Source organism: Leucopleurus acutus, assembly GCF_964270905.1.
Source record: "Leucopleurus acutus genome assembly, chromosome: 12".
NCBI classification, from domain to species: Eukaryota; Metazoa; Chordata; class Mammalia; order Artiodactyla; family Delphinidae; genus Leucopleurus; species Leucopleurus acutus.
The window spans coordinates 455,265-483,225 of NC_139154.1; the positions used below are offsets into that span (position 1 = coordinate 455,265).

At 44.4% G+C, this 27,961-nt stretch overlaps 1 protein-coding gene across 1 annotated transcript; it reads left to right on the forward strand.

Annotated features, from left to right (window-relative positions):
- Window positions 1-379: 379 nt before the first annotated feature.
- On the forward strand, window positions 380-27,398 carry ACTG2 (actin gamma 2, smooth muscle; the record flags this gene model as incomplete). Its single annotated transcript, XM_082851659.1, has 9 exons — window positions 380-412; window positions 9,903-10,072; window positions 10,456-10,584; window positions 16,165-16,275; window positions 18,780-18,864; window positions 21,541-21,702; window positions 22,512-22,703; window positions 24,423-24,604; window positions 27,255-27,398. Exons 2-9 carry the CDS (start codon window positions 9,947-9,949, stop codon window positions 27,396-27,398), a joined length of 1,131 nt encoding a protein of 376 aa, XP_082707785.1. The 5' UTR covers window positions 380-412; window positions 9,903-9,946.
- Window positions 27,399-27,961: the final 563 nt, after the last annotated feature.

Consider the following 27,961-nt stretch of genomic DNA (forward strand, 5'->3'; position numbering starts at 1 on the left):
AGGTGTGGAGGGAGGAGGCCCACTGCCATTCTTGGTATGGTTCTCTCTCCAGGAACAGAGCTCCATCTGGCCTCACTCTGGGCAGCTTATAAGGCCTGGTGTGAGTTTTGTTTATGCAAGTGCAGCATAAAAGGAACAAATCTGCCAGCATCGAGGCTGCTGCCTCTCGAGTCCTTTTGCATACATTTTTCAAATGATAATTCACTCTACCCAACCCCCTTCCCACCCCCCCACAAGGCCGATTTATTGAAAAAAGCACCTTATATGGTAATACTGCTAACACACCGTCAGCTGGCCTTTTTAGGGACTCTGCTTAAAGAAGATCCGCCTCTGGGGTTTTATATTGCTCTGGTATTTATGCCAAAGACACACCAGCCCTCAGTCACTGGGAGAAGGACCTCTCATACACTCGGTGAGTACTGTACAGCTTCTGCCATCTCTGTCTTTCTGGGGCTGCCGGACCCCTGGGTGCAGGAGGCGCCTCCAGATTGGCCTGGCTTCTGTGACGCTGGCCCAGGTCACACGTCAAGACCCTTGGTGTGCAACTCTGCCTACAAGCACACTGCTGCCTGCCAGGAAAAGGTATTTCTGGCCATGGGGCATCCTGGGGCAGGAACAGCCTGGAACGGGACTCCCTGCCCTCCTAACTGGGTGGTGGGTGGGATGTGTCACCTGCGGTCTCTGCTCTCACTGCTCATCAGAGCCAGCGCAGATCTACACCCATGAGGTGTGCTTTGTCGTGGCTCAGAATGTCTGGGAGGCTGTTTTAGGGGAACAGACGCTTTTCAGAGAAATGACTTCTGCTCGGGACATTTAAATCCAAACCAATTATGGCCCCTGTGTCTGTGTCTACTGGGGATGGGTGAGTATTTTCTTCAGACCCCCACGGGTCTCTCTGATTCATACTTGGCTAAGCGTTTTCTCACCCTTGAAAGCTCCAGGGTCATTGGAGGATGCAAAAGGTGGAGTGGAGTGGAGTAAGTGTCCTGGGGCATCATGAGGTTTTAGGGCTGGAAGGAAGTGGAACCATCTAATTCGTTCTCTGATGAGGACACTGAGACCTTAGAGAAGTTAAGCAACTTGTACAAAAGACCCACACCTGGCTGTGAAACCACCCATCAATGCCATCATCTTCCCCCAATGACACACACACAGACACAAGAGCATAAATAATTAAGAGGAAAATAGACCAAGGGGCTGTGTCCGCTTTTGCAAACAGAGTCTGCTAACATCTCTTTACAGCTGAGGCTGGCTGGGGTAGTGATGCAGGCCTTGGAGGCAGACTCCCCAGCTACCAAAGTTACCTCAATTTCCTCACCTGTAAAATGGGTGTAATGGTAATAATACCTATCTGGCAGTGCTGTTGTGAGGATTAAATGAGATAATATATGTATAAAGTGCTCAGGTCAACACTATCAGGGCCTGGCCCTGAGTGCTCAAACTTTAAAAATCACCTGGACAACTTGTTAAAACACAGATTGCTTTGTTGCCTCCCACCCCAGATTTTGACTCAGTAGACTGGGGTGGGGCCTGATAATTTCCATTCCTGATAAACTTCAGGGGATGCTGAGGCTGCTGGTCTGGGACCACACTTTGCATAGGGAAGCTGTAGCACTTGCTTTTATTATTTGAATGGGTTTAGACCTTGAGGTTAGCCCTTGGGCTGCAGCAAGACAGAGATTCCTGTGACAGAGATGCATGGGCACTAGAGAAACTCTAATGAGCAGAGATTCTACATGTTACGCCTGGGAAACCAAGATGGGCAGAATGATATCATGACCTTGAAGCTAGATTTCTTTCTTCCTTCCCTTTGTTCATTCTGACAACATTTATTGAGCACTTGTTATGTACCAGGCACTGTCTCTGCTCCTTAGGGACAGTGTAGGGGCTTCTGCAATCACTGGGAGAGATAGATGAGAACCATGGAGAAGATAAATATATGAAAGGGGTAAAGCACAGGAGGAGTCCCTCACCCAGCCCAGAAGTTATCAGGGAAGGCTTTCTGGAGGAAGGGGTACCTGAGCTGGGTCCTGAAGTAGGGGTAGTTCCAGGACAGAGGGAGCATGGTCTTTGGGACTTTTTAAGGAGCTCAACTCCACTGAATATAGATTTCAAGGCAGGAAGCAGGGAAAGCTAAGGTCAGAGGGGCAGGCAGGGCCAGATTACTAGGGATTGGGCAATGGGGCACAACAGAAGGATGATAGCAAGAGGTCTGCCCTCTAAAGGGACTGCTCGGGCAGCTGTGAGGGGAGTGGACCGGACAGGGCAAGAGTGCTACAGCAGTGCAGTGGTCCCCAGTTGGTGGCTGGAGCTGCATGGAGGCAGAAATAAGAGGGCCTGGGGATTGGTTGGGAGGGAGGAGGAAGCAGTCAGGGTGTTGGGCTTGGGTTCCATCCCGGGTGGGTGGTGCAGATCTCTGAGGGGCCATTCCAGTCAAAGGACGGTGATGAGGACAGCAGTCTCAGAGGTGGAGTTGAGGTGCCAGGGCATGGGGTGTAGATGCCCCATGGGCTCCGGAGCTCAGGAGAGGGGTTGGGACTAGAGCTGAGCAGGGGGAGAGAGTGAGTGGCCGAGGTAAAAGCCAGAAGAGCAGTTCCAAACGGCAGATTCCTGAGGATCAGAAATATTGCTAGCCAGAAGCCATTTGTTTTTGCTCTTCGCAGTACGCGGGCCTCTCACTGCCGCGGCCTCCCCCGCCGCGGAGCACAGGCTCCGGACGCGCAGGCCCAGCGGCCACGGCCCACGGGCCCAGCCGGTCCGCGGCATGTGGGATCTTCCCGGACCGGGGCACGAACCTGCGCCCCCCGCATCGGCAGGCGGACTCCCAACCACTGCGCCACCAGGGAAGCCCCAGAAGCCATTTTTAATTTAATTAGTGTATATTAACCAAGTCGAGATACCCCGAAGTTAGTAAGATGTGCTGCTAGAATTTTCCACCATAGGAGTGTTTCTTGTGAAGTCATTGTATGGATATATGTGTTTGCAGATTATAATAGGCAGCGCTTACTTGTCATTTGAAGCCCTCACTCCAAGATGTTTCCCCAACTAATATTTGAAATCTCACTATCTGAGAGGCCCTCCTTTTAGGACTCAGACTTTCCCCTAAAATGAAAACGTCCTTGGGAGCTGGCATAAATTCAACCTTCCCTTCAATAATCATTGATTGGTGAAGTGGATCAATTCATCTCCTTCCGGTATGGTAGGCTTCATCCGGGGGGCAAGCTCTAATGGAGAAGAGTAAGAGAGATCATAAGAATTATTATTTTTGCAGCCCTTTACAAAAGGGGCTGGCAAACTTTTTCTGTAGAGGGCAAGATAGTAAATATTTTAGACTTTGTGAGTCTAAAGGTCTCTGTCACAGCTACTCAACTCTGCCATTGTACCGGAGCAGCCGTGGACAGTATGTAGTGAATGGGTGTGGCTGCGTTCCAATAGAACTTTATTTATTATTTGATTTTCATATAATTTTCTTGGGTCATAGAATCTTATTCTTTGGCTTTTTTGCAACCATTAAAAAATGTCAAAACCATTCTTAGTTCGCGGACCTCACAAAAACAGGCGTTGGTTTGCTGACCCTGATTTAAATTGATTTCCAATTTATAAAGCACTTCATTTCCATTATTTCATTTGATCCATTATCGTGGGAAACGAATGTCACCATTTCCATTTTACAGTTGAGGAAACTGGAGGCCAAAGAGGGAGCCGTGGGACTTCGCCATGGGAAGGGGTGCCCAGAGGGAGGAGAGCAAAGAAGGAAGGGCAGGAGAGAACTCTGAAGCGAAACCCTTCTCCTTCAGAGTGAGGGTAGGGGGCTCTCATCTTGTCCTCATGTTTGCTTGGGGGTGGCCAGGGGGATGCGTGGGTGAGCAAATTCTTTGTGCTCATTATGTCTTTGGATTTGGCCACTTTTCAGAGAGGAGCGGGGAGCTGTGTTTCTAACTCTGTGAAATCCTCAATGAAGCCCAGATGTAGTACGTGCTGAAAGAGCCAGAACAGTGCACTCGGCTTTCTGCGAGTGCAAAGTGGTGTGACCCAGGAAACCACAGTGACGTTGGCTCTGGTTCAGTTGACACGCTCAAGTCTAGCCACAAATTACCAGCAAGTGGCTGAGTGAAGTTTAGAATTTCCCCTGGCAGAGACATTCCAGGAGAGCCTGGCTCCAGGGCCCAAGTCTTCTCCCCGGGCAGCACAGCACAGGCCACGCCAAGCTCCACTCCAGGCCAGCTGTCTCAGCTGCTGGGAAACAAAGTCCAACGTTCTTTCTTACTATGGGTGGGGAACTTCAAGGGGAGACAAAAGGGTTCACTGAAAAGCCAGACAGGCTTGAACTATAAGTCACAAGAGAGAGGGGACCCCAGAGGGAGACAGTCACAGAGGTGCAGCTTTGCCTCTTGGCCACCTTCTAGCTTTCGAGGTTGTTTTCTCCTCAAGGTGGACCACCTGCTAGAACAAGGAAACACAACTCTTTGTGACCAGCTTGTGAAGAAGACTGTCCCTGTGTGGTTCTAAATCACGCCCACATGACCGAGCAGCCCTGAGACTGGCCTGTGGGGACTCGAGCTCAGCTTGCAGGGACAGGGGCAGAGCAGATCGTCAGGGGAAGGCCAGGAAGGTGGTGGGATCGCCATCCAACATACACTGAGCACCTACTACGTGCTAAACACCGATGCAGGGGCTGTAAACATAAATCTAGACCTAGGCATGGCATAGGAGGGGCTCAGAGGCTCAGAGAGAGAAAAGAACACAGGCCCTTTTGTTTTAGGGCTTTTGCTGCCAACGGTGCTAGAGAGACAGAGAGGCAGAAGCAAAAACACCAAACATGGAGAAGTTGTGAGGGTTTCACTGAGGTGGTGGGGAAGGTGCAAGCCCAGGCTTCGAAGCCTGTCCTGGGCTGAGGCCAGCCCTGCCTCTCCCAGTGAGGAGCCGGAGAGCTAAGTCCTTTCACTTCTCTGAGACTTGGTTTCCTTATCTGTAAAATGGAACTAAAAATATCTTCCCTCAGGGCTTTTGTGAGGATTAAATAGATAATGTATGTGAAAGGCTCCCAATTTTTAAAAATTAAAAATACATTTTTACCAAAAATGGAAGCACAGAACATGTTGTGTTTCACCTAACAGAGCAGCTTGCACTTTTCCCAGGATATTAAATATTCTGCTCTCTCTGTCATAAGGAGGTTTCTGGAACCTAGTTTAGAAACCATTTTATTTATTACTCAATAACTTTTTTTCGCATTAAAGTTGGCCAAATCTTTGCATTCACCCATGAGTGTTTCCCAAGGATAAATTCCTAGAAGTGTCTTTGTGGAGTTAAAAGATATGTACACTTTTAAGGCTTTTGATAAGTAGTTTTGAATTCCCCTTTAGAAAAGTAGTACAGTTTGCCCTGTCAGCCGTGAACGGGGACCCACCTTCCCACAGCTCTGCTGGCAAGGGTGGCCCTAAGAACCAGACACAGCGCTCTGGCCGAAGGTGGGGCTAGCTTTTATCATGGCTCCAGGACACTGCAGACTGTCGACAAGACCCCAGGTCCTGCTCACAGAGGCTGAACGAGAGCTTTCACAGTTTGGTTATCTAGACTCACATCCGCACCCTCATATTTATCCTATTAAATTTAATCTTAGTGGACTCAGTTCATTTTCTCTGCTTTTTGAGATCTTTCGGATTTCGATTCTTCCAGCCAACGTGTGTGTTTTATCTGGACATTTGATCAGCATGTACTCTATATTTTCATCCAACTCATTTATAAACATGTCACATGAGAAAGGATCGAGAGTGGAGCTCTGAGGCATATCATTGCCTCCAGGTTGACAGTGACCTATCAATTAACACCTTTCAGCGACAATAACTCAGGCAGCTGTAAATATGCCTAACTGATTTATTGTTCAGCCCACATGGCTTTATCAATAGGGATATCACGGGAGAATTTGTCAGATGCCAAGATCAAGTGAAGCTCAATGTCTCCCTCCTTCTCCTGCATTTCCAGCCAGGGGTCCTGTGGAAAAAGGGAGGCTGGCAGTCTGCCAACACTTGTTCTTGGTAAACCCTAATCAATTTCAAGAAATCACTGCTTCTGTTTTTTAATTTAGTTATTTTTATTTTATTGAGTTTTGGCTGTATTGGGTCATCGTTGCGGTGTGCGGGCTTCTCATTGTGATGGCTTCGCTTACTGAGGAACACGGGCTCTAGTCGCACGGGCTTCAGTAGTTGTGGCTCGTGGGTTCTAGAGCGCAGGCTCAGTAGTTGCGGCGCACGGGCTTAGTTGCTCCGCGGCATGTGGGATCTTCCCGGACCAGGGATTGAACCTATGTCCCCTGCATTGGCAGGTGGATTCTTCTTTTCTTTAATTTTTTTAGTTATCATATTCCAACTTTATTGTCATCAATAAAATACCAATTAATATTTTTTTTCTTTTCTAGACAAATACTCCCATATAGCCTACTAACTTCAACACAGGACACCTCTAGCACAACAAGAGTCTATCCTATTTGAACAAAATTCCTGGGATTCACTTTCCTTAGTAAAATTCACTGTTTTTATGTTATGGCTAGTCTAACTCCAATATCCCACTACCACCACCTCCCCCCGCCACCCCCAAAGCCTTTGAAAACAACAGAAGGGGGAAAAAATGTTTTAAAATTCTAAAATTTTATATTCTATTTCCCTCTGAATTGCTTGGAAGAAGCTTACTTTTTTTTTGAATTTTATTTTATTTATTTTTTATACAGCAGGTTCTTATTAGTCATCAATTTTATACCCATCAGTGTATACATGTCAATCCCAATAGCCCAATTCATCACTCCATCCCCACCCCCCCACCCCCGCCAATTTCCCCCCTTGGTGTCCACATGTTTGTTCTCTACATCTGTGTCTCTATTTCTGGGCAGGCAGATTCTTAACCACTGCGCCACCAGGGAAGCCCACTGCTTCTTTAATAGTGCTTTCTTTAATAACACCTTCTGGAAACCTGCCTAATTTGCATATCAAGATTATCTGAGGTTTTAGATATCTGCCTTCTTTCCCTTTTTGAATATTGGAACAACATTTGCCATCTCCATCTCCTGACATCTCTCCATTTCTCCATTGGTCTAACATGGCAGAAGTTTAAGGATCTTCCCTGCAATCCAGAAACTGTTCAGACCAGAGACAACATTGTTTTGAACAACTAAGTACTTTCCTTCAATCTCCACCTCATCTCAGACCAGTGTCCTCTCACCAGTGTTTGTTCTACCTTTGTTATTCTGAAAATCCTTCTCCTTGACATCCATTGATTCATTCACTCATTCATCTGGGTAAAAAAAGGTTTAAGAGCCCACCCTGTGCCAGACATTGTGCTAGGCTTACAGAAGAATCGCTGGAGAACAGGACAGGCCCAGCTCCTGCCTTTACAGAGCTACAGATGAGCCCAGATGTGCAGAGTTGATCATTGCTGGGACAAGTTCAAGGTGCTGTGGGGCAAAGAAGAAGGGCCACTAACTGAGACCGGTGGGCCAGAGAGACTGAAAATGCAGTGTTGATGCAGAGGCCTGACAGGGGATGGGAGTCAGTAGCAAATAGGTTGGGGGAAGGGTGTTCCAGACCCTGTGTCTAAAGGGCCAGAAGGGAGACAAGATGACATATTCGGAGAATGGAAAGGAACTCCACATAGCCAGAGTAAGAAGGCCAAGGGGGGTCAGGGGGGAGATAAGCCTGGAGACACAGGCAGGGGCCAGACCCTGTTGGGCCTTGTAGGCCAAGGGCGAGAACTGGGACTTTATCACTTTGAACATGGGTGATCGTGAGGATCAGCAAGGACAAGCAGAGCTGGATTCAAGAAGTCACAGTGGGCCTGTCCCCTAGTGTGCACCCTGCTTTGAATATAACAGGCAAGGGCTTCCTTTTAGCCTGCAAACTGTGTGAATAAGCTTCTGCTCAGTCTCTAGGTAGCCTTTCTGACCTCCCGTTCTCAGGCTGTGATTCTGTCTCCTCTTTGCTTTGGTCATGGTATTTGCTGTCCTCCTTCCACGTAAGGGTGTTGGAGGACCAGCATCCCAGGTGTCTAGGGCAGCTCTCTTCTTCCCCTCCTGCCGCTCGTTCCAAATGAAGCTTGGTGGGCTGTCCTCTGCAGCCACCTTCTCTCTCCATGCCTCTCTTCTCTGGACTCCCACCTCCCCCAGAGCTGGGACCCTCCCCACTTCCACTCTGCCCCACTGAGGGGCTTCTCAGGCTGGAAGGCAATCCACACAACATCTCCTGAGCTGCCATTGCTTCTCTTGCTTCACCAAGTGCCAAGAATTTGTCAGGTGTGGTCTTTTTACACTGCCCCTCACCCAAAGAAAGAAAACCTGCAACAGACATTAGAAAAATTCATTCCCTCATCACTTTGCAGTCGTCCCAATTCAGATATCAGCATTGGAGGAAGGACTTCTCTGTTTTTCTCCATCTGAAGAAACAGAGACAGTGAGTCCCATCACGACTTCTCTCACTTTCCTCTCTCCTCTCAGGTTGCCCTGTCCTCCTCAAGGGGCTCCTACCCTTAGGATTGTACATTTTCACATGCATCTTTTTTTCCTTAATGATATGTATGATTGATTTTAATTATAAACTATACATAGATACAGTCTCCTTGTTAACAATTAAAACATTACAGCACTTCTCCTCTCAGTCCCCTTCCCACTTCCAGGTAACCACTATGATCAGTCTTAGACTTTTTTTTTCCAGAACTTTTTGCTATGTGTTCACATCCACACAAAAAGAAAATTATGGAAAATGCACAATATTGTTTTGTGCTCTTAAAAGAACTCATAAATGGTTTTATGCTGGACATTCTATTCTGCAACTTGCTTTGTTCACTCAGCAGAATGGTTTCGAAATCTATCCACATTAGTCCACGTCGATCTGCCTGGCCCTTCTCTTAACCTCAGTACAGTATCCCACAAGGAACTTTTGGATAGTACCAGATTGTGTGTTGGTGTGTTTCTCTGATTAAAGAGTGCCAGTGTTCCCACAACTTTGCCAACACCTATAATAAAACTTTGAATCTTAACAATACGATGGGTGAAAATGGTCTTATTTCATTTGCATTTCCTGATAGCTAGTGAGGCGGAACATCTTTTCATGTAATTGTTGGGTGTTTGCATTTCATTTTGTCAATTATCTATTCATAGTCTTTTTATTTTTCTCTTTTGGGCTATTTACTTCTTTCTTATTGATTTGTAGGAGTTCTTTTATATAGCAAATAGTAACCCTTAATTATGTTTACTGCAAATTTTTTCAATTCCTTTTCTAAACTTCAAGTCTTTAGAGATTCTTTCCATTGGATTAATGCTTTGTAGTCATTTCAGGTCTTCGAGAGGCAGGTGGATTAATTTGCTAGGGCTGCCATAATAAAGTACCACAGATTGGCTTAAACAAGGGAAATTTATTTTTTCACAGTTCTGGAGGTTAGAAGTCTGAAGTCAAGGTATCAGCAGGGCTGGTTTCTCCTGAGGCCTCTCAACTTGGCTTGTAGATGATTTGTCTTCTTGCTGTGTCTTCACATGATCTTCCCTCTGTGTGTGTCTGTGTTCCAATTTCCTCTTATAAAGATACCTGTTCTATTGAATTAGGCATACCTGACACCAGTCATATTGGATTAATGACCTCATTTTACTTTAATTACCCCTTTAAAGGCCTTATCCCCAAATACAGTCACACTCTGAGGTACTAGGGTTAGGACTTCAACATAGAAATTGAGGAGTAAACAGTTCAGCCCAAAACAGTAGGGTAGAGGGAAGAAGCCCAAATGCCAGAGAGTAAGGGGCCAGGTCCATACCTTCCCTCCTGGAACTAGGTCCTGGTTGCCAATGGGGTCAGGCCCCAAGACAGCCAAGAATACTGTCTCCAACGTGATTTTGACAAGTGGCCAATTACCTCTCTTCTCCCCAGTTCCCTAGGTGCTCTAGCCCCTGGTTCACTCGGCCAGACTCACCATGTGTGAAGAGGAGACCACTGCGCTCGTGTGTGACAATGGCTCTGGCCTGTGCAAGGCTGGCTTTGCAGGAGATGACGCCCCCCGGGCTGTCTTTCCTTCCATTGTGGGTCGTCCTCGCCACCAGGTATATGTTCATCTGGACCCAAGGCTTTGAGTTAGTAGGAGGACGCACTGCACTGTGGAGTCTATGCTGAGCTGCACGTGTGTGTGCGTGTGTGTGTGTGCTAAGTAAGGTAAGGTAAGAGGAAGACGTGTATGGATTGGCCCTGTTCTCTCAGAAAATGACATTGTTTTAGGACAGAGGAGACAAGAAATCCTCTGCCTTCCCTCCTGCCATCTCCACATTCATTGGTATCTGCCTCACCCTGTCTCCTTCAGTCCGGTTTCCAGGGGAAGAAGGACATTTTCCCTATCTTTAACCTTCTTCAGAGACCCTCCAATACCTGAATTCCTCTAAGTGGAGCTCTCGGCCAATTCTGTTCTCCTTCCTTCTCTTTTGCATTGCAGGGTGTAATGGTGGGAATGGGCCAGAAAGACAGCTACGTGGGGGATGAGGCTCAGAGCAAGCGAGGGATCCTAACTCTCAAATACCCCATTGAACACGGCATCATCACCAACTGGGATGACATGGAGAAGGTATTGGTGGACACCCCCTTTAGTGTGCTCATTTTAACATCATCAAGACCCACCCTCTGCCCTGTCAACTCTTCCTCTGCAATGTTTCTCACATCCTTCTTTCCTTCCTGTCCATCCCCCTGGGCATTCCCCAGCCTCAGCTGCCAACATCTCTCACTAGACGATTCCAATGGCTTCCTGACTGATTTCTTTGTCTCCTGCCTCACTCACCTAATTCATTCTCTGCACTTCTGCAAAGCTTGTCTTTCTAAAAACAGACCAGATCATGTCACTCATCTCCTCAGACTCTTCACTAACCAACAGTAGGTTCCTAACTCACTGTCTGGCGTTTGAGGACCTGGTCCCGCCTAAGTCCCAGCTTTATCCTTTCCAGCTTTCACTCCAGCGCAGTGCTTATCCTTCTTTAAAATGCGTTGCTGCTTCCAGAAAGGCAAATAGCTTTCTCCCCTTTATTTTCCGTCATGACCTCAGATAGGTGCATTGATGCTATATTAGTATGATGCTTCTCTAGTGAAAAATTTAAATAGGAATCTCTACCGGTTTCTAGAAGCTTTTTTCATGTCAGAAGATGTTGAGGGGTCGCCTTCCCTGGCAGCCCAGCGGTTAGGACTCCACACTTCTGCTGCAGGGGACGGGAGTTCGATCCCTGGTCTGGGAACTAAGATCCCGCGTGCCACGTGCCCCCCCACCCCAAAAAAGATCAAACTCTCACTAGATACCTAGGAAATATTAATATCAGGAACAAACCACCTGTAAATGATAAATGAAAATAAAATACTTTAAAAAAAGAAGACGTGGGGGGTAATTTTTTTTTTTTTTTTTTGCGGTACATGGGCTTCTCACTGTTGTGGCCTCTCCCGTTGCGGAGCACAGGCTCCGGACGTGCAGGCTCAGCAGCCATGGCTCACGGGTCTAGCCGCTCTGCGGCATGCGGGATCCTCCTGGACCGGGGCACAAACCTGTGTCCCCTGCATCGGCAGGCGGATTCCCAATCACTGTGCCACCAGGGAAGCCCGGGGGGTCATTTTTAAATGGTAGTTTGTGTTCCACAAAATCACGTGCAAAATGCTAATAGAGCCTTTCTAATATTCTTTTTTTAATTGAAGTATAGTTGCTGTACAATATTTCGAATATTCTTTTGATAAATTCCACTGACAGTTGTCTGAGAATTCTTGTTTCTGCAATGACTGTCTTTTGAAATGTAATAGAGGGCTTATTGAGCAGACTGCAACTGGGAATAAAGAAAGCTGATTTGAAATCTGTAGTACACATATACTTTTCTCTAAACCCTAGATTCAATTTCTCTAAACCCTAGATTCAGTCACTCTGAATGTGACATAAATAGGTAAAAATACAATAGCTCTTGCTTCACTCCGTGGGATGGTTAAGAGCACAGACACTGGAGTCAGTGGCAGGGAGATCTAGGAGCAAATCCCTCCCTCTAAGCCTCAACTTCCTTATTTGTGGAAATAAAAATACTTTCTTCATCAGGTTGCTTTGGAGGTTGAACTAGGCAAATATTTAGTATAATCCCAAGGCATGGAACATACTTAATGCTCCATACGTGGCACATATTATTATATTTCTAATGATATCTAATTTGAAAACATAATAGACAAAATATTTTATTCACAGTAGTAATATGAACTCTTTAAAGAAACCCCTAAAATATATTCTGTGCCTTAAAAGAAAAACTGAATAGGATAAAGCTGTCAAATCTTCTCAAATTAATTTATAGGCTCATTGCCATTCTAACAAAAATCTCACAATTTTAAAAATTGTATATATTTAAGGTATACAACTTGATGATTTGATATGTGTATACATTATGTAATAGTCACCATATTCAAGCTAATTAACATATCTACTACCTCACATAGTTTGTGTTTTTTTTTTTTTCCCCTTGCAGTGAGAACACTTAGGATTTACCCTCTTAGCAAATTTCAAGTATACAGGACAGCATTGCTATCTTTAGTCACCATGCTAATATATTAAGTTAGATCTCCAGAATTTACTCATCCCACATAATTGACACTTCGTATGCCTTGACTAAGATAGCCTCTCTTTTCCCTTCCCCCAGCTCCTAGTAGCTACCGTTTTACTCTCTGCTTCTATGAGTTTGGCTAGAAATATCACGAGTTTTAATTATGCAAGATCATAAAGTGTGGAAAAATAAATAAGACAAAATTTATGAGAATAAAATGAATAAGAAAAACTATGAGAGGAGACTTGCTATATCCAAATAGTAAAATATAATATAAAGTTATAAAAATTAAAACAATTTGGTACCGATACAGAGGTAAAAAAGAAATACATGGTAAATGAAACTTCCAAGACCAGAGGGTAGAGAAGGATTCAATAATTCAATGAATTATTCAGTGACAACCAATTCATTATTTGGGGCATAGGGAATCTGTTTATGGCCATTACTTCATACAATTTCATCAAACACATATCAATTGAATATGAAAGTTAAATATAAAAATTCAAATGATAAAAAATACTGTATAGTAAGTGTGAGTATGTATCAAATTTCTGGTGAAGAAGAGAAAAAGAATGACAAATGTAAGGGCTTCCCTGGTGGCGCAGTGGTTGAGAGTCCGCCTGCTGATGCAGGGGACACGGGTTCGTGCCCAGGTCTGGGAAGATCCCACATGCCGTGGAGTGGCTAGGCCCGTGAGCCATGGCCGCTGAGCCTGCGCCTCTGGAGCCTGTGCTCCACAACGGGAGAGGCCACAACAGTGAGAGGCCCGCGTACCGCAAAAAAAAAAAAAAAAAAAAAAAAAAAAAATCCCAAGAATGACAAATGTGACTTCTTAAAAATCATAACTTCTAGTGTGTGAAAAACAAAACCAAATTTAAAAGGCAAACAACAAATTGCAAAAAATATTCACAAGTGCAAAAGAGGATTAATACAAACAACTAATGTAAATTGATAATTAAAAACACAGTCTCCACCAGACAAATAATCAAGGGACATGACCAGATAATTGGCCAAATAGAAATTATCAAAAGTTGAAAATATGAAGAAGTTTAAACATATTTGAAAAATTATTTAAAAACTTATTTAAAAATTCAAAGTAAAACAACTAGGTATTAATTTTATCTATCAAATTATTTCATATTAAGAGTGAGAACACTGAATGCACTTAAGAGTGAAACAGGCAATTTCTATTCTGAAGTAAAGACAAACTTAGCCTCTTTGTGGGTGATAGAAACCAAAAAGTTTTCCAATTGCCATACTCTTTAGTTCAGTAATTCCATTCTTAGAATTTTTTTCTTTGGAAAACATCCTGAATAGAAAAAATAAAATGTAATATGTACAAAGATAGTTTTCACAAGATTATTTATAAACAAAAATCAAAGATACCATGAATAGTAATGTGATTAAATATATGATGATGATGGTATATGATGAAATGTGTAAACATTAAAAAAATTTTAGTTCAATTTATTGAAAATAAATGTTTACTATGGAAAAGAAAATTATTTATGTTACATTAACTGAAAAGTGACAGGAAACAAAATTGAACATAGAAGTGTAAGAGTAGTAAATAATAAATAAATGAAAGCGTATGAAGTAAATAAATGGTAGTAGTAATAAAATTTAAAATACATAAAGATGAAAGATCAGGGAGAAGAAAAAAGCCAAAGTGTTAACTATTTATTATTAAGTAATGGAAATATGAGAAATTTTAATTTCTCTTAAAAATATTTTCCTAATTTAAAAATTGTCAACATCCTTAACTTTTAAAGTACTTTATAAAAGCTTCCGAAAATGAAGTAAGATGAAGCGCAGATGCTTGGGCCCAACACCCAAAGATTCTTTTTTTTTTTTTTTTTACATATTTATTGGAGTATAATTGCTTTACAATGGTGTGTTAGTTTCTGCTGTACACCAAACTGAAGCAGCTATAAATATACATATAGCCCCATATCCCCTCCCTTTTGAGTCTCCCTCCCACCCTCCCTATCTTACCCCTCTCGGTGGTCACAAAGCACCGAGCTGATCTCCCTGTGCTATGCGGCTGCTTCCCACTAGCTATCTATTTTACATTTGGTAGTGTATATATGTCCATGCCACTCTCTCACTTCTTCCCAGCTTTCCCTTCCCACCCAAAGATTCTGACGTGTGAGCCTGGGATACAGCCTAGGAACCTGCACCTATAACAATTATCCCGAAGCATCCGGGGCCCACATTTGAGGAAATACTGACATCACATTATTAAGCCTAATTGCCATCTCCTTCATGTCTCCTGTGACACCTCCACAGCCCAGGGCCTCTGCTTGTGCCATTTGCTCTGCCTCAGATGCCCTGCTCAGTCTCTGGAGACCTTCCTTTGCTTTCAGGGCCTTCTCAAATCTCCTGGAAAACGAACTTCTCCTGCCTCTTCCTTCATTAAAATATGGACGTGTCTTGTATTTTGTCTTTTTGACTGCCTTTCTCCCTTCCAGACTTTGAAACTAAGATCACATTTAGCACCATCCTAGTACAAAGCCAGGGGTCCCTAAATACATGGGTACAATGGAATCAGAGGACCCTGTGCCTCACCTCTGAAGAAATCAAAGCCCTGTGTCCCTGCCACTCTTTGCCAAATTCCTCTGAAATAAAGGCTCCTGTTTGCTGTCCTGGATCACTAAAGAGGGAACAGTGCACAGCGGGAAGAAGTAACTTCCTCTAAATCAGTGATTCTCAACCGGGGCGATTTTGTCTCCCAGGGGCATTTGGCAATGTCTGGAGACATTTTTGCCCCTCACAGCTGGAGAAGTGCTACTGGCATCTAGTGGGTGGAACACGGAGATGCTGCTAAACTTCAGCCCCCCACAATAAAGAATTATTGAACTTAAAATGTCAAAGCGCTGAGGTTGAGAAACCCTGCTTTAAAGAACAGCCTGGTCAGTAATAGACATTGACAGTTAATGCATATCTGTCAGGCTTCAGCAGGAGACAGTATACACTCAGCTGGGGTTCTGAAATTAATTTAAGGAAGGACTACTTACAGATGTGAGCAGGGTTAGGGAACCGGAAAGGGATGCAGAGGCGCTCAAGTACCAGCAACAGAGGGAAGCTCTTCCAGCTGGAAGGCTGAAGAGCAAGAGCAGCGTGACTAGATCTCAGTGAGAGCTGGAGCCTGAGGAGGGGCTGCGCAAGAGGAGCTGTGCTCAGGGAGGCCACAGTGTTACCGGAAAATCACCCTGCCCTTCTCCCCCCTCCCACTCTCCAACCTCTTGCTGGTATCTTCTCTCAGCCAAGCACAGCCAGAAGCCAGAGAGCTGCAGAGGGCCTTGTCCCTCAGGGCACAAAGCAGGGGAGACAAGGGAGACGTGTAAATAGGAGCCAAGGTCAGACAGAAATAATCAACACACTAAGTATATTGGCCCCAGGTCTGAGTCCTGTCTGGGGCCTTATTGAGAGGGAATATAACCTCTAAAGAGCAATCAATTCCCATGGCTGACAGGCCTCCAGATCCAGTCCATTCTGAGAACATTGTGCCATCCTCCCCCAGCATGGGCATGTCCATAGGAAGTCTCCAGCCCACTGGGAGTCTGCTGGACTCATCTGACTTTTGTCCCAACCAGATCTGGCACCACTCCTTCTACAATGAGCTGCGGGTAGCACCTGAGGAGCACCCCACCCTGCTCACGGAGGCCCCGCTAAATCCCAAGGCCAACAGGGAGAAGATGACCCAGGTAAGAGGCCAGGAACTTGAGCACTGGCACAAGAACACAACATGGCTGCTTGGCCAGATTCTTTCTCCCATTCATGCATCAATGCAACAGATTTTTTTTTTTTTAACATCTTTATTGGGGTATAATTGCTTTACAATGGTGTGTTAGTTTCTGCTTTATAACAAAGTGAATCAGTTATACATATACATATGTTCCCATATCTCTTCCCTCTTGCGTCTCTCTCCCTCCCACCCTCCCTATCCCACCCCTCCAGGTACCCACAAAGCACTGAGTCGATATCCCTGTGCCACGTGGCTGCTTCCCACTAGCTATCTACCTTACGTTTGTTAGTGTGTATATGTCCATGACTCTCTCTCACCCTGTCACAGCTCATCCTTCCCCCTCCCCATATCCTCAAGTCCATTCTCCAGTAGGACTGTGTCTTTATTCCAGTCTTACCCCTAGGTTCTTCATGACATTTTTTTTCTTCTTAAATTCCATATATATGTGTTAGCATACGGTTTTTGTCTTTTTCTTTCTGACTTACTTCACTCTGTATGACAGACTGTAAGTCCATCCACCTCATTACAAATAGCTCAATTATGTTTCTTTTTATGGCTGAGTAATATTCCATTGTATATATGTGCCACATCTTCTTTATCCATTCATCCGATGATGGACACTTAGGTTGTTTCCATCTCCGAACTATTGTAAATAGAGCTACAATGAACATTTTGGTACATGACTCTTTTTGAATTATGGTTTTCTCAGGGTATATGCCCAGTAGTGGGATTGCTGGGTCATATGGTAGTTCTATTTGTAGTTTTTTAAGGAACCTCCATACTGTTCTCCATAGTGGCTGTACCAATTCACATTCCCACCAGCAGTGCAAGAGGGTTCCCTTTTCTCCACACCCTCTCCAGCATTTATTGTTTCTAGATTTTTTGATGATGGCCATTCTGACTGGTGTGAGATGATATCTCATTGTAGTTTTGATTTGCCTTTCTCTAATGATTAATGATGTTGAGCATTCTTTCATGTGTTTGTTGGCAGTCTGTATATCTTCTTTGGAGAAATGTCTATTTAGGTCTTCTGCCCATTTTTGGATTGGGTTGTTTGTTTTTTTGTTATTGAGCTGCATGAGCTGCTTATAAATTTTGGAGGTTAATCCTTTGTCAGTTGCTTCATTTGCAAATATTTTCTCCCATTCTGAGGGTTGTCTTTTGGTCTTGTTTATGGTTTCCTTTGCTGTGCAAAAGCTTTGAAGTTTCATTAGGTCCCATTTGTTTATTTTTGTTTTTATTTCCATTACTCTAGGAGGTGGGTCAGAAAGGATCTTGCTGTGATTTATGTCATAGAGTGTTCTGCCTATGTTTTCCTCTAAGAGTTTGATAGTTTCTGGCCTTACATTTAGGTCTTTAATCCATTTTGAGCTTATTTTTGTGTATGGTGTTAGGGAGTGATCTAATCTCATACTTTTACATGTATCTGTCCAGTTTTCCCAGCACCACTTATTGAAGAGGCTGTCCTTTCTCCACTGTACATTCTTGCCACCTTTATCAAAGATAAGGTGTCCATATGTGCGTGGGTTTATCTCTGGGCTTTCTATCCTGTTCCATTGATCTATCTTTCTGTTTTTGTGCCAGTACCATACTGTCTTGATAACTGTAGCTTTGTAGTATAGTCTGAAGTCAGGGAGCCTGATTCCTCCAGCTCCTTTTTTCATTCTCAAGATTGCTTTGGCTATTCGGGGTCTTTTGTGTTTCCATACAAATTGCAAAATTTTTTTTTTTTTTTGCAAAATTTTTTGTTCTAGTTCTGTGAAAAATGCCAGTGGTAGTTTGATAGGGAATGCACTGAATCTGTAGATTGCTTTGGGTAGTATAGTCATTTTCACAATGTTGATTCTTCCAATCCAAGAACATGGTATATCTCTCCATCTATTTGTATCATCTTTAATTTCTTTCATCAGTGTCTTATAATTTTCTGCTTACAGGTCTTTTGTCTCCTTAGGTAGGTTTATTCCTAGATATTTTATTCTTTTTGTTGCAATGGTAAATGGGAATGTTTTCTTGATTTCAATTTCAGATTTTTCATCATTAGTGTATAGGAATGCCAGAGATTTCTGTGAATTGATTTTGTACCCTGCTACTTTACCAAATTCTTTGATTAGCTCTAGTAGTTTTCTGGTAGCATCTTTAGTATTCTCTATGTATAGTATCATGTCATCTGCAAACAGTGACAGCTTTACTTCTTCTTTTCCAATTTGGATTCCTTTTATTTCCTTTTCTTCTCTGATTGCTGTGGCTAAAACTTCCAAAACTATGTTGAATAACAGTGGTGAGAGTGGCAACAGAATTTTTTTGATAATTGCTCTGTTTGTAGTCCATGCCAGAACCTAAGGGAGGTGGGAGTGGGGTAAATAAGCACAGTTCCTACCCTTAATAAAATTACAAACCATTTTGTGGACCAAGAGGTGCTGTGATTTCTGCCAGATAGTCTTCTATTCTGCATTGTTCTTTCAGATCATGTTTGAAACCTTCAATGTCCCTGCCATGTACGTCGCCATTCAAGCTGTGCTCTCCCTCTATGCTTCTGGCCGCACGACAGGTGAGTAGCCCTGTAACCCGTTCCCTTTCTGACTTGAGAGGGAGGAAGGGAAAGCTGGGCTCTTGCAGAGATTCCTGTTCAGAAGAATCAGTGGGACAGTCAAAGTCCAAGGAAAACCTTGGTTGGGGATAACAGAAGGGAAGCGCATGTAAAATGCAGATGCAAGTCTACCCAGTATAGCTGGAAAGAATTTACATGAACAAACCATGACTAGTACAACCTGCAAGGGCCATTTCCCTCACCAGTAGTTAGTCTGGGAGCTTGTACACCCTTTCCAACAATGCTAGAATGTTTCTGCTCATGAAGCAGCAATGGCAGAACCAATGATGTTGGATGTGTAAGTACGATGTGGCCTTGGTATAGAAAGGAGCTCAGGGAAACAGAGGGAACTTCAAAATAAAGTGATTTTTAATAGGGGCTTGACAGCTTGCATAAACATCTTTCTTTTTTTACATCTTTATTGGGGTATAATTGCTTTACAATGGTGTGTTAGTTTCTACTTTATAACAAAGTGAATCAGTTATACATATACATATGTTCCCATATCTCTTCCCTCTTGCGTCTCTCTCCCTCCCACCCTCCCTATCCCACCCCTCCAGGTGGTCACAAAGCACTGAGCTGATCTCCCTGTGCTATGCGGCTGCTTCCCACTAGCTATCTACCTTACGTTTGGTAGTGTATATATGTCCATGCCTCTCTCTCACTTTGTCACAGCTTACCCTTCCCCCTCCCCATATCCTCAAGTCCATTCTCTAGTAGGTCTGTGTCTTTATTCCCGTCTTACCCCTAGGTTCTTCATGACATTTTTTTTCTTAAATTCCATATATATGTGTTAGCATACAGTATTTGTCTTTCTCTTTCTGACTTACTTCACTCTGCATGACAGACTCTAGGTCTATTCACCTCATTACAAATAGCTCAATTTCGTTTCTTTTTATGGCTGAGTAATATTCCATTGTATATATGTGCCACATCTTCTTTATCCATTCATCCAATGATGGACACTTAGGTTGTTTCCATCTCTGGGCTATTGTAAATAGCACTGCAATGAACATTTTGGTATATGACTATTTTTGAATTATGGTTTTCTCAGGGTATATACCCAGTAGTGGGATTGCTGGGTCATATGGTAGTTCTATTTGTAGTTTTTTAAGGAACCTCCATACTGTTCTCCATAGTGGCTGTACCAATTCACATTCCCACCAGCAGTGCAAGAGTGTCCCCTTTTCTCCACACCCTCTCCAGCATTTATTGTTTCTAGATTTTTTGATGATGGTCATTCTGACTGGTGTGAGATGATATCTCATTGTAGTTTTGATTTGCCTTTCTCTAATGATTAATGATGTTGAGCATTCTTTCATGTGTTTGTTGGCAGTCTGCATATCTTCTTTGCAGAAATGTCTATTTAGGTCTTCTGCCCATTTTTGGATTGGGTTGTTTGTTTTTTTGTTATTGAGTTGCATGAGCTGCTTGTAAATTTTGGAGATTAATCCTTTGTCAGTTGCTTCTGAACATCTTTCAAACATTCATTCATGTATTCATTGATTTGTCCATTTATTCATTCATTCAAATATTTTCCATTACTCCCTACCATGTGCCAAACACTACAGGCCATGGGCACACACTGTCAAACAAGACAGACCAGCCATTATGGAGCTAACAGCCTAGTGGAGGAGAGATAAAAGTAAAGGATAATTTCACTGCAGGTGATAAGGATGGTGATGGGGAAATATAGGTATATGCAGTTCTGTATCCCGTGCTTTGTGCTTGGTTTTATGCTGTAAACGTCATGTTCAGTGGCCACACGGTAGTCATTGTGTGATGGTTCCATGATTGATTGCTTGATTTTACCATTTCTCTATTGCAGGACCTTTAGGTTGTCTCCAATTTTTATTTTTTATTATAAAATATGTTGTGACCAACCTCCTTGTATAAGAGTAAGCTGCTGATCCCCGGATATTTATTTTGGATCTGGCTCTTACTGAATCATCTGATTAACTCTAGTCATTTGTCAGTTGGTTCTCTTAGGTCTTCTAAGTATACAACCACGTTATCTGCAAATAATGATGATTCTGTTCCCTTTTGATGATAGTACCTCTTATGTGTATTTTCTGTCATACTGCATTGGCTAGAGCATCCAGGACAATATTAAATAATAATAATACAGTAACAATATTGTAGTGTTTCCCCATCAATTATGTGGCTGTTGGATCAGGAGAGATTTCTTATCACATTGAGAAAACTTATTTCCTTTCATGGTTTACTAAAAGTTTCATCAGTAGAGAATGTTATTTTTTTTCAAGCTGGTTTCTATAGTCCTTTTAGCACTACACATGTGTTAGTTTGATGCCTGAAGGATATGCACATTATCCAGTCTCACTAAAGAACGTGCAGCCTAGATGCCAATTGACGTGTGCATTTTTGTGAAAGTGTTTCAAAGAATATAAGAAGAGGAGACATTTTACTTGCCTTCTAGTCTCATTTGGGAAAACAAACCGACATACACAAAAATTGATGTACACAAAACATATGATTGATAATTCTCACCATGGGTGAATTTTCTAGCTGCTAAAGAAAAATATGGTAGTTGAAGATCTTTTGGTAACAGGTCCCAGAAAGAGACAGATGAAAGAAAATACTAAAGGTTTTCATAGGTCTTATCCTCTCTGTCCTTAGGCATTGTCCTGGATTCAGGGGACGGTGTCACCCACAATGTCCCGATCTACGAGGGCTATGCACTGCCCCATGCCATCATGCGCCTTGATCTGGCTGGCCGCGACCTCACAGACTACCTCATGAAGATCCTCACAGAGAGAGGCTATTCTTTTGTGACCACAGGTACCCAGCCTCTTTCTGGACTTGACTTGAGCTCAGGACCAAATCTGATCTAGGACCAGAAATTCTCATGACTAATGAGAAGTCAGTGGCCCTGTGTCCTCAAACTCTTTTAGGGTAAACGGGGAGGCCCTAGGCTGGGGCTGGGCCCCTAGACCAGACCAGATAGTCAGGGCAGCCTTATTTAAGGAGGAATGTTCCCAACCAAGACACCTTGGGGAGGGAGACAAGGCTTAGACCTACTCATCCTAAGAAGCGCTTGGCTTTTCCCTCTTTTAAGTGTGCTTTCACAGCACTCCTTCGCTCCCCAGGGACCTGCCACCTCTGTCCATGTCCACACCAGGATCAGAGCTAGTTTTTATTCGGCAGAATGTTGGTAAGAATCTGGTGGCGCATTTCATTACCTAGGGGGTTTATGGTTTGTCTGAGGACAAATGGAATAAGTAAGGTCTGAATTTCTAAGGGAAAGTGGCCCCCTGGGCAGGAAGAAGTTTTGGGTAGGAGTCTTCCTAGATTCTGTACACTCCCAGCATATAAGCCTCCATCTAGATGGGAAATGTGTCCTGAAAGGCCCTCAGGAAGGCCTGCAGCTTTGTCAGGGCTGAGTGATGAGAGCAAGACAAAAGCACATAAAAAGTTTTGCTTGGGAATCGAGATTTTGAACTTTCACTTTAGAAAGAGGAATGAAAACATTAATATTCATCTTGAGACTGAACCCAAAAGAGAAGGAAGAAGTTTTCATGGAGATCAAAATAGGACAACCAAACTAACAGAGCTGAGTATCTACTCTCCGTCATTTCTACTCTTTCTAGCCGAGCGAGAAATCGTGCGAGACATCAAGGAGAAGCTGTGCTATGTGGCCCTGGACTTTGAGAATGAGATGGCCACGGCAGCCTCCTCTTCCTCCCTGGAGAAGAGCTACGAGCTGCCAGATGGGCAGGTCATCACTATTGGCAATGAGCGCTTCCGCTGCCCCGAGACCCTCTTCCAGCCCTCCTTCATTGGTGAGGCTCGGCCTGTCGTCCTGGCCAATTAGGAGGGCAGGGATGGAAAGAGAAACACCAGGAGTCACTCACACTGTTTATTGTTTATACTTAGCCTATATTTTTCCAGGAAGGACCAAAAATACATAAACAATACAACTAGATTAAAATCTAATTTTAAATATAAGGGTAAGGAAATCAAAATAAAGGAAAAGTGGGATGGGAATATAAACATGAAACTAAGAATGAGATTAAAACATAAAATATTTCTTGGATCCCTCAACATTTAAATCATGGGGTCTGAAACCTATAGCAGTAAACAGGGTGAGTTTGGGGATCAGACCTGGTTTTAAATCCTGATTCTGCTCGTTCAAGTGCTGTACCTTGGACATGTTACCTTCTTCAAAACTCAGTTTTCTTATCTATAAAGTGGAAATTATGATAGTACCTACTAGATAGGGTTGCCACAAGGATGAAATAAGATAATATTTAATACAAGGATAACTACTTTCTTGAGAAGAGAGAAAGAGAAGAGAAAGGCCTGTAAGCAAATGTTGACATATAGTGTAGTGGTAAATAGCAAACTGGACAAAGCGCTATAGGCCTAAGAAATCAGGGAAGGCTTCTCAGAGAAGGTGAATATTTGAATAGAACCTTGAAGAATGAGTGTCATTTTATGGTATCTGGGAATGGAAGGAGTGCAGAGTAGGGAATGGCGTGCAAGGCAAATGGAAAGGTATGTGCAAAGTGTGGAGGAGTGACAAGTCATATTCTATTTGGGACATGATGGGTGAGGTGTGTGTGTCTGTGTGTCTGTGTGTTTGCACACAGAGGAAACGAGAGAGCCACTGGACCACACAAAGAGCATGGGGGTTAATCATATCAGCAATGTAGAGCCCCTGGAAGTTTTTAGACAGCAGAGTAGCAAAGTCAGTATTTCACTTTAGGAAGATTCCTCTATCTACAGTGTGGAATTATATCACATGGAAAAAAGACTGGAGATGGGGGACCCCAGGTAAGTGGGCATGAGCTGGTATGGCAGGCAGGGCCTTTTACTCTGGAAGATCTTGGTTCCAGACTAAGGTAGCTAGATGTCAACCAATAGGCAAAGATGGTATGATAGGTATATCCATACAATGGAATATTACTTGGCTATAACAGACTGTAACATGGATGGGCCTTGCAAACCTTATGCTACGTGAAAGGAGCCAGACACAAAAGAACAAATATTGTATGGTTCCATTTATATGAGATGTCCAGAATAGGCAAATCTATAGAGACAGAAAATAGATTAGTGGTTGCCTAAGGCTGGGGAAGGAGTGCAGGGGAAAATGGAGAGTGTCTGCTGATGGGCATGGAGTTTATTTGGGGAGGATTAAACATGTTCTAAAATTAGATTGTGGTGATGGTTGCACAACTCTGTGAATACACCAAAAACTAGTGAACTATACACTTTAAAGGGGTGAATATTATGGTACATGAATTATATCTCAATAAATCTGTGAAAAAAGTGATACAATGAAAGTATTCCTTTAGAAATATTCATCAGGGAACAGTGTGAAAGATCAGTCAGAACTGGGGGAAACTCAAGGCAGGGCGATGACCAGTTAGAGTCTGATCTTATAATCCATTAGGGAGGTGACTGAGGCGAACCAGGGTAGCTGCATCAACAGAAAGGTCACCTGAGGAGCTGTAGGTGTGACATGGTGGATGCTGACTAGCTACTGCGATCTCTACTAGGCATGGAGTCAGCTGGAATTCATGAAACAACCTACAATTCCATCATGAAGTGTGACATTGACATCCGCAAGGATTTATACGCCAACAATGTCCTCTCTGGGGGTACAACCATGTACCCCGGCATTGCTGACAGAATGCAGAAGGAGATCACAGCCCTGGCCCCCAGTACCATGAAGATCAAGGTGGGTCCTGCCCTGGCTCCCTCCATCCTGTTCTTTGTACAAAGACCTGTGTACTTGGGAGATGTTCCGAGTTGGGCTGCCAGGCTTACAGCTTGGTGGCCTCCTGGGTGCTCCATCATTCTGGCCCGAGACAGATTTCACCTTGGGGGATTATGTTCTTTGGGCCCTCATAAGCGGCAGACACATTTAGCCTGGGCTCTCAAACACAATTTCATGGACCCCATATGAGAAGGAGGTGAAAGAATTTGGAATGGAGAGAAGTTGAGGGGCTTGAGGAGGAAATGAGGAGGGAAAGAGGGAAAGAAAAGAAGGAGACAACGCCACACCATCTTTAAACTTTAAAAAGGACTTGGGTGGGGCTTCCCTGGTGGCGCAGTGGTTGAGAGTCCGCCTGCCGATGCAGGGGACGCGGGTTCGTGCCCCGGTCCGGGAAGATCCCACATGCCGCGGAGCGGCTGGGCCCGTGAGCCATGGCCGCTGAGCCTGCGCGTCCGGAGCCTGTGCTCCGCAGCGGGAGAGGCCACAACAGTGAGAGGCCCGTGTACCGCCAAAAAAAAAAAAAAAGGACTTGGGTGTCACCCCAGAGGAGGGTGAAAGTTCCAAAGAGAGAATGTTGGCTATAGGACAGGCTGCTGGTTCAAACTCACAGGAACATTCCTTGATTCCTGGACAGCCTCTGATGTGCTGTCCCATCTTGGTCACAGTCCTCCCACATGATGCTTCTCACTGCATAGGCCTCAACAGAACGGGAGCCCACCTGTCTTACCACTTCTCCCCAGCCTCTGGTCCCCAAGCAATCAGACAGATACTTTTAGGGCTTCTAGGAACTTTGCTACTACAGGATTAGAAAGAGTTAGGAGTAAAATAGAGATAACAAATAGGTTGAAAGTTACAATAAAGGCACAATAAAGTTGGTCTCTGGGGAGTAGGCCTGATCTGAGGAAGTGTGTTCTCTATGTCAGTATTCTAAGAACCTTCTTCACAAAGGCTTTCCCCCTGCCTAGCAGATGGTGCTTGGCACAGGGAAGCAGAGCAGGCCACCAGAAAACAGGTGAGCAGCGGGCTCTTCTCACCCAGAGCCAATTGGAGCAGCCACGCTTACCGAGGTCTGCCGCATGGGGGGCAACGTGCCAGGCCTGGGGCAGCGGCTTTTTACTAGGACGACGTGTCAGGATACCACACCTGATTCTGATTCAGCAGGTCTAGGGTGCCCCCACCACTTACACTTACAAATGGACACCAATGATTTGATGCATATTCCAATTTGTGAGCCCCTGCCCTGAGTTCAATAACATTGCCGGCCTTCCAGGAGTTTAAGATCTGATCTGTGGACATGATCAATGGAAGAACAGCTTAAACAAGACCAGAGGAGGGGAAAGCACACTGCAGGCAGGGGAAACAGAGTGAGTAAGCAAAGATGGCCGGGGATGTGTGCAGGTACAAACACCCCAGCCACATTGGACTGGGGGAGGTGAGGCAAGTTCCAGGATATGCAAGTGTGGAAGGATATGGAGTATGGTGGGAATGGGGCTGAGATTTAGGGCCTCCAGCCCAAGACAACCCAGAGTCTTCTCACAACTAGAACTGCCCAGCAGTAAAATCTGTTACCTTCTTAGTGGCTGTGGCAGTCCCTGAGGTATCTGTCAAAGGAGCAATGGGGTGACTTTTGTCTGCCTGAATAAGATAACTTCTAAAGACCCTACTTATTTAGCTATTCCATGATCTCTGCAATTTAGGAAATATGTAGGGAGATTCTTAGGAGACAAAAAAATCTATTTCATGTCTGGTTTGTTCTAGCACTAAATTCTTAGTCCCTTCAGAAACAGGAATTAGTTGAAGAGTCATGGTCCTTTGAGATATACTTTTAGGTGGAGTTCAAAGTTGTCTGACATGACAACCAATTTCTAAAGGCCAAGCTCAGGAATCCCAGTGGCATGTATGAATTCGAGAACTTCTTAGATACAAGAGACTGTTGAGTAGACTGGCTTAGACTCAGGAATGGAGGAATCCCAGCCCAAGCTGCCCACGCATCCAAACTCTAGGCAAGAACAGAACAGCAGTCCCCTTACAGATGTTTGTATTGGTTAGCTATTGCTGGGTAACAGCAACTATGAAATTTCAGGGCACGTAATAATAAGCATTTATTGCTCATGCATCTGCAGGTCAGCTGGGAGTCAGCTGATCTAGGTCAAGCTTGGCTAGACAGCTCTGCAGGCCCAGCCAACTCAGGTCAGGGGCACATCTCTCACTGTGGGGCCCAGGCTGAAGGTCCAGTAGCTCTTCAAGGGAAATTCTTCTCATGAAGATGGCAGAGACGCAAGAGAGTGTGCCTACCTGCATGCCTGAAACACATTTCTAGCCCCTGTGTCAAGTCTGCTGACATCCCACTGGCCAAAGCAAATACAGGGCCCAGCCCAAAGTCACAGGGTGGAACACTGAACTCTTCGCATGGAGGGGCAGGGGGATGGGGTGGGAGGAAGAGTGACAATCTGAGCAATAGTCTAATCTACCACAAGGTTTCTCCTGTTCCTCTCTGACCACAGAGGCTGTTCTTTTCCAGGACAGTCTGGCAGTGTGGTGAGATGATTCCTGGACCACCTTCCCTATTCCTTGGCGACCGATCATGATTCACCACATTTGCTCTTTGCAGATTATTGCTCCCCCAGAGCGGAAGTACTCAGTCTGGATCGGAGGCTCCATCCTGGCCTCTCTCTCCACCTTCCAGCAGATGTGGATCAGCAAGCCAGAGTATGATGAGGCAGGGCCCTCCATCGTCCACAGGAAGTGCTTCTAAAGTCAGAACAGATTCTCTGGGGCTCTCCTTGAGGCTGCTCTGTTAACAATCATGAAACATTAAAACCTACAAGCCTTACTGCTCCGTGTGGGGCTCTTTATTTTCCTGGGCTGACTCTCACACACAATGCTAAAGGCTTTTCACACCTGTTTCTAGTCCACACAATGACCCTGAGAGGTAGGTTCTATTATTACAGATGAGGAAATTGAGGCTTATAGAAGTTAACACCTTGCTGAAGGTCACACAGAGCCAGGGTTAAAATCCAAGTGTATGTGACGCTAAAACCTAGTGCTTCTTCTGCTATACCACCTTATTTCCTTTATCTTGAACATTAGTAAGAATGAGGACTAGATGACTCTTGGAGGGAGGAGGGTTAAGAAACAAGGGCTTTGGGCTTCCCCGGTGGCACAGTGGTTGAGAGTCCGCCTGCCGATGCAGGGGACACGGGTTCGTGCCCCGGTCCGGGAAGATCCCACATGCCACGGAGCGGCTGGGCCCGTGAGCCATGGCCGCTGAGCCTGCGCATCCGGAGCTTGTGCTCCGCGACGGGAGAGGCCGTGGCA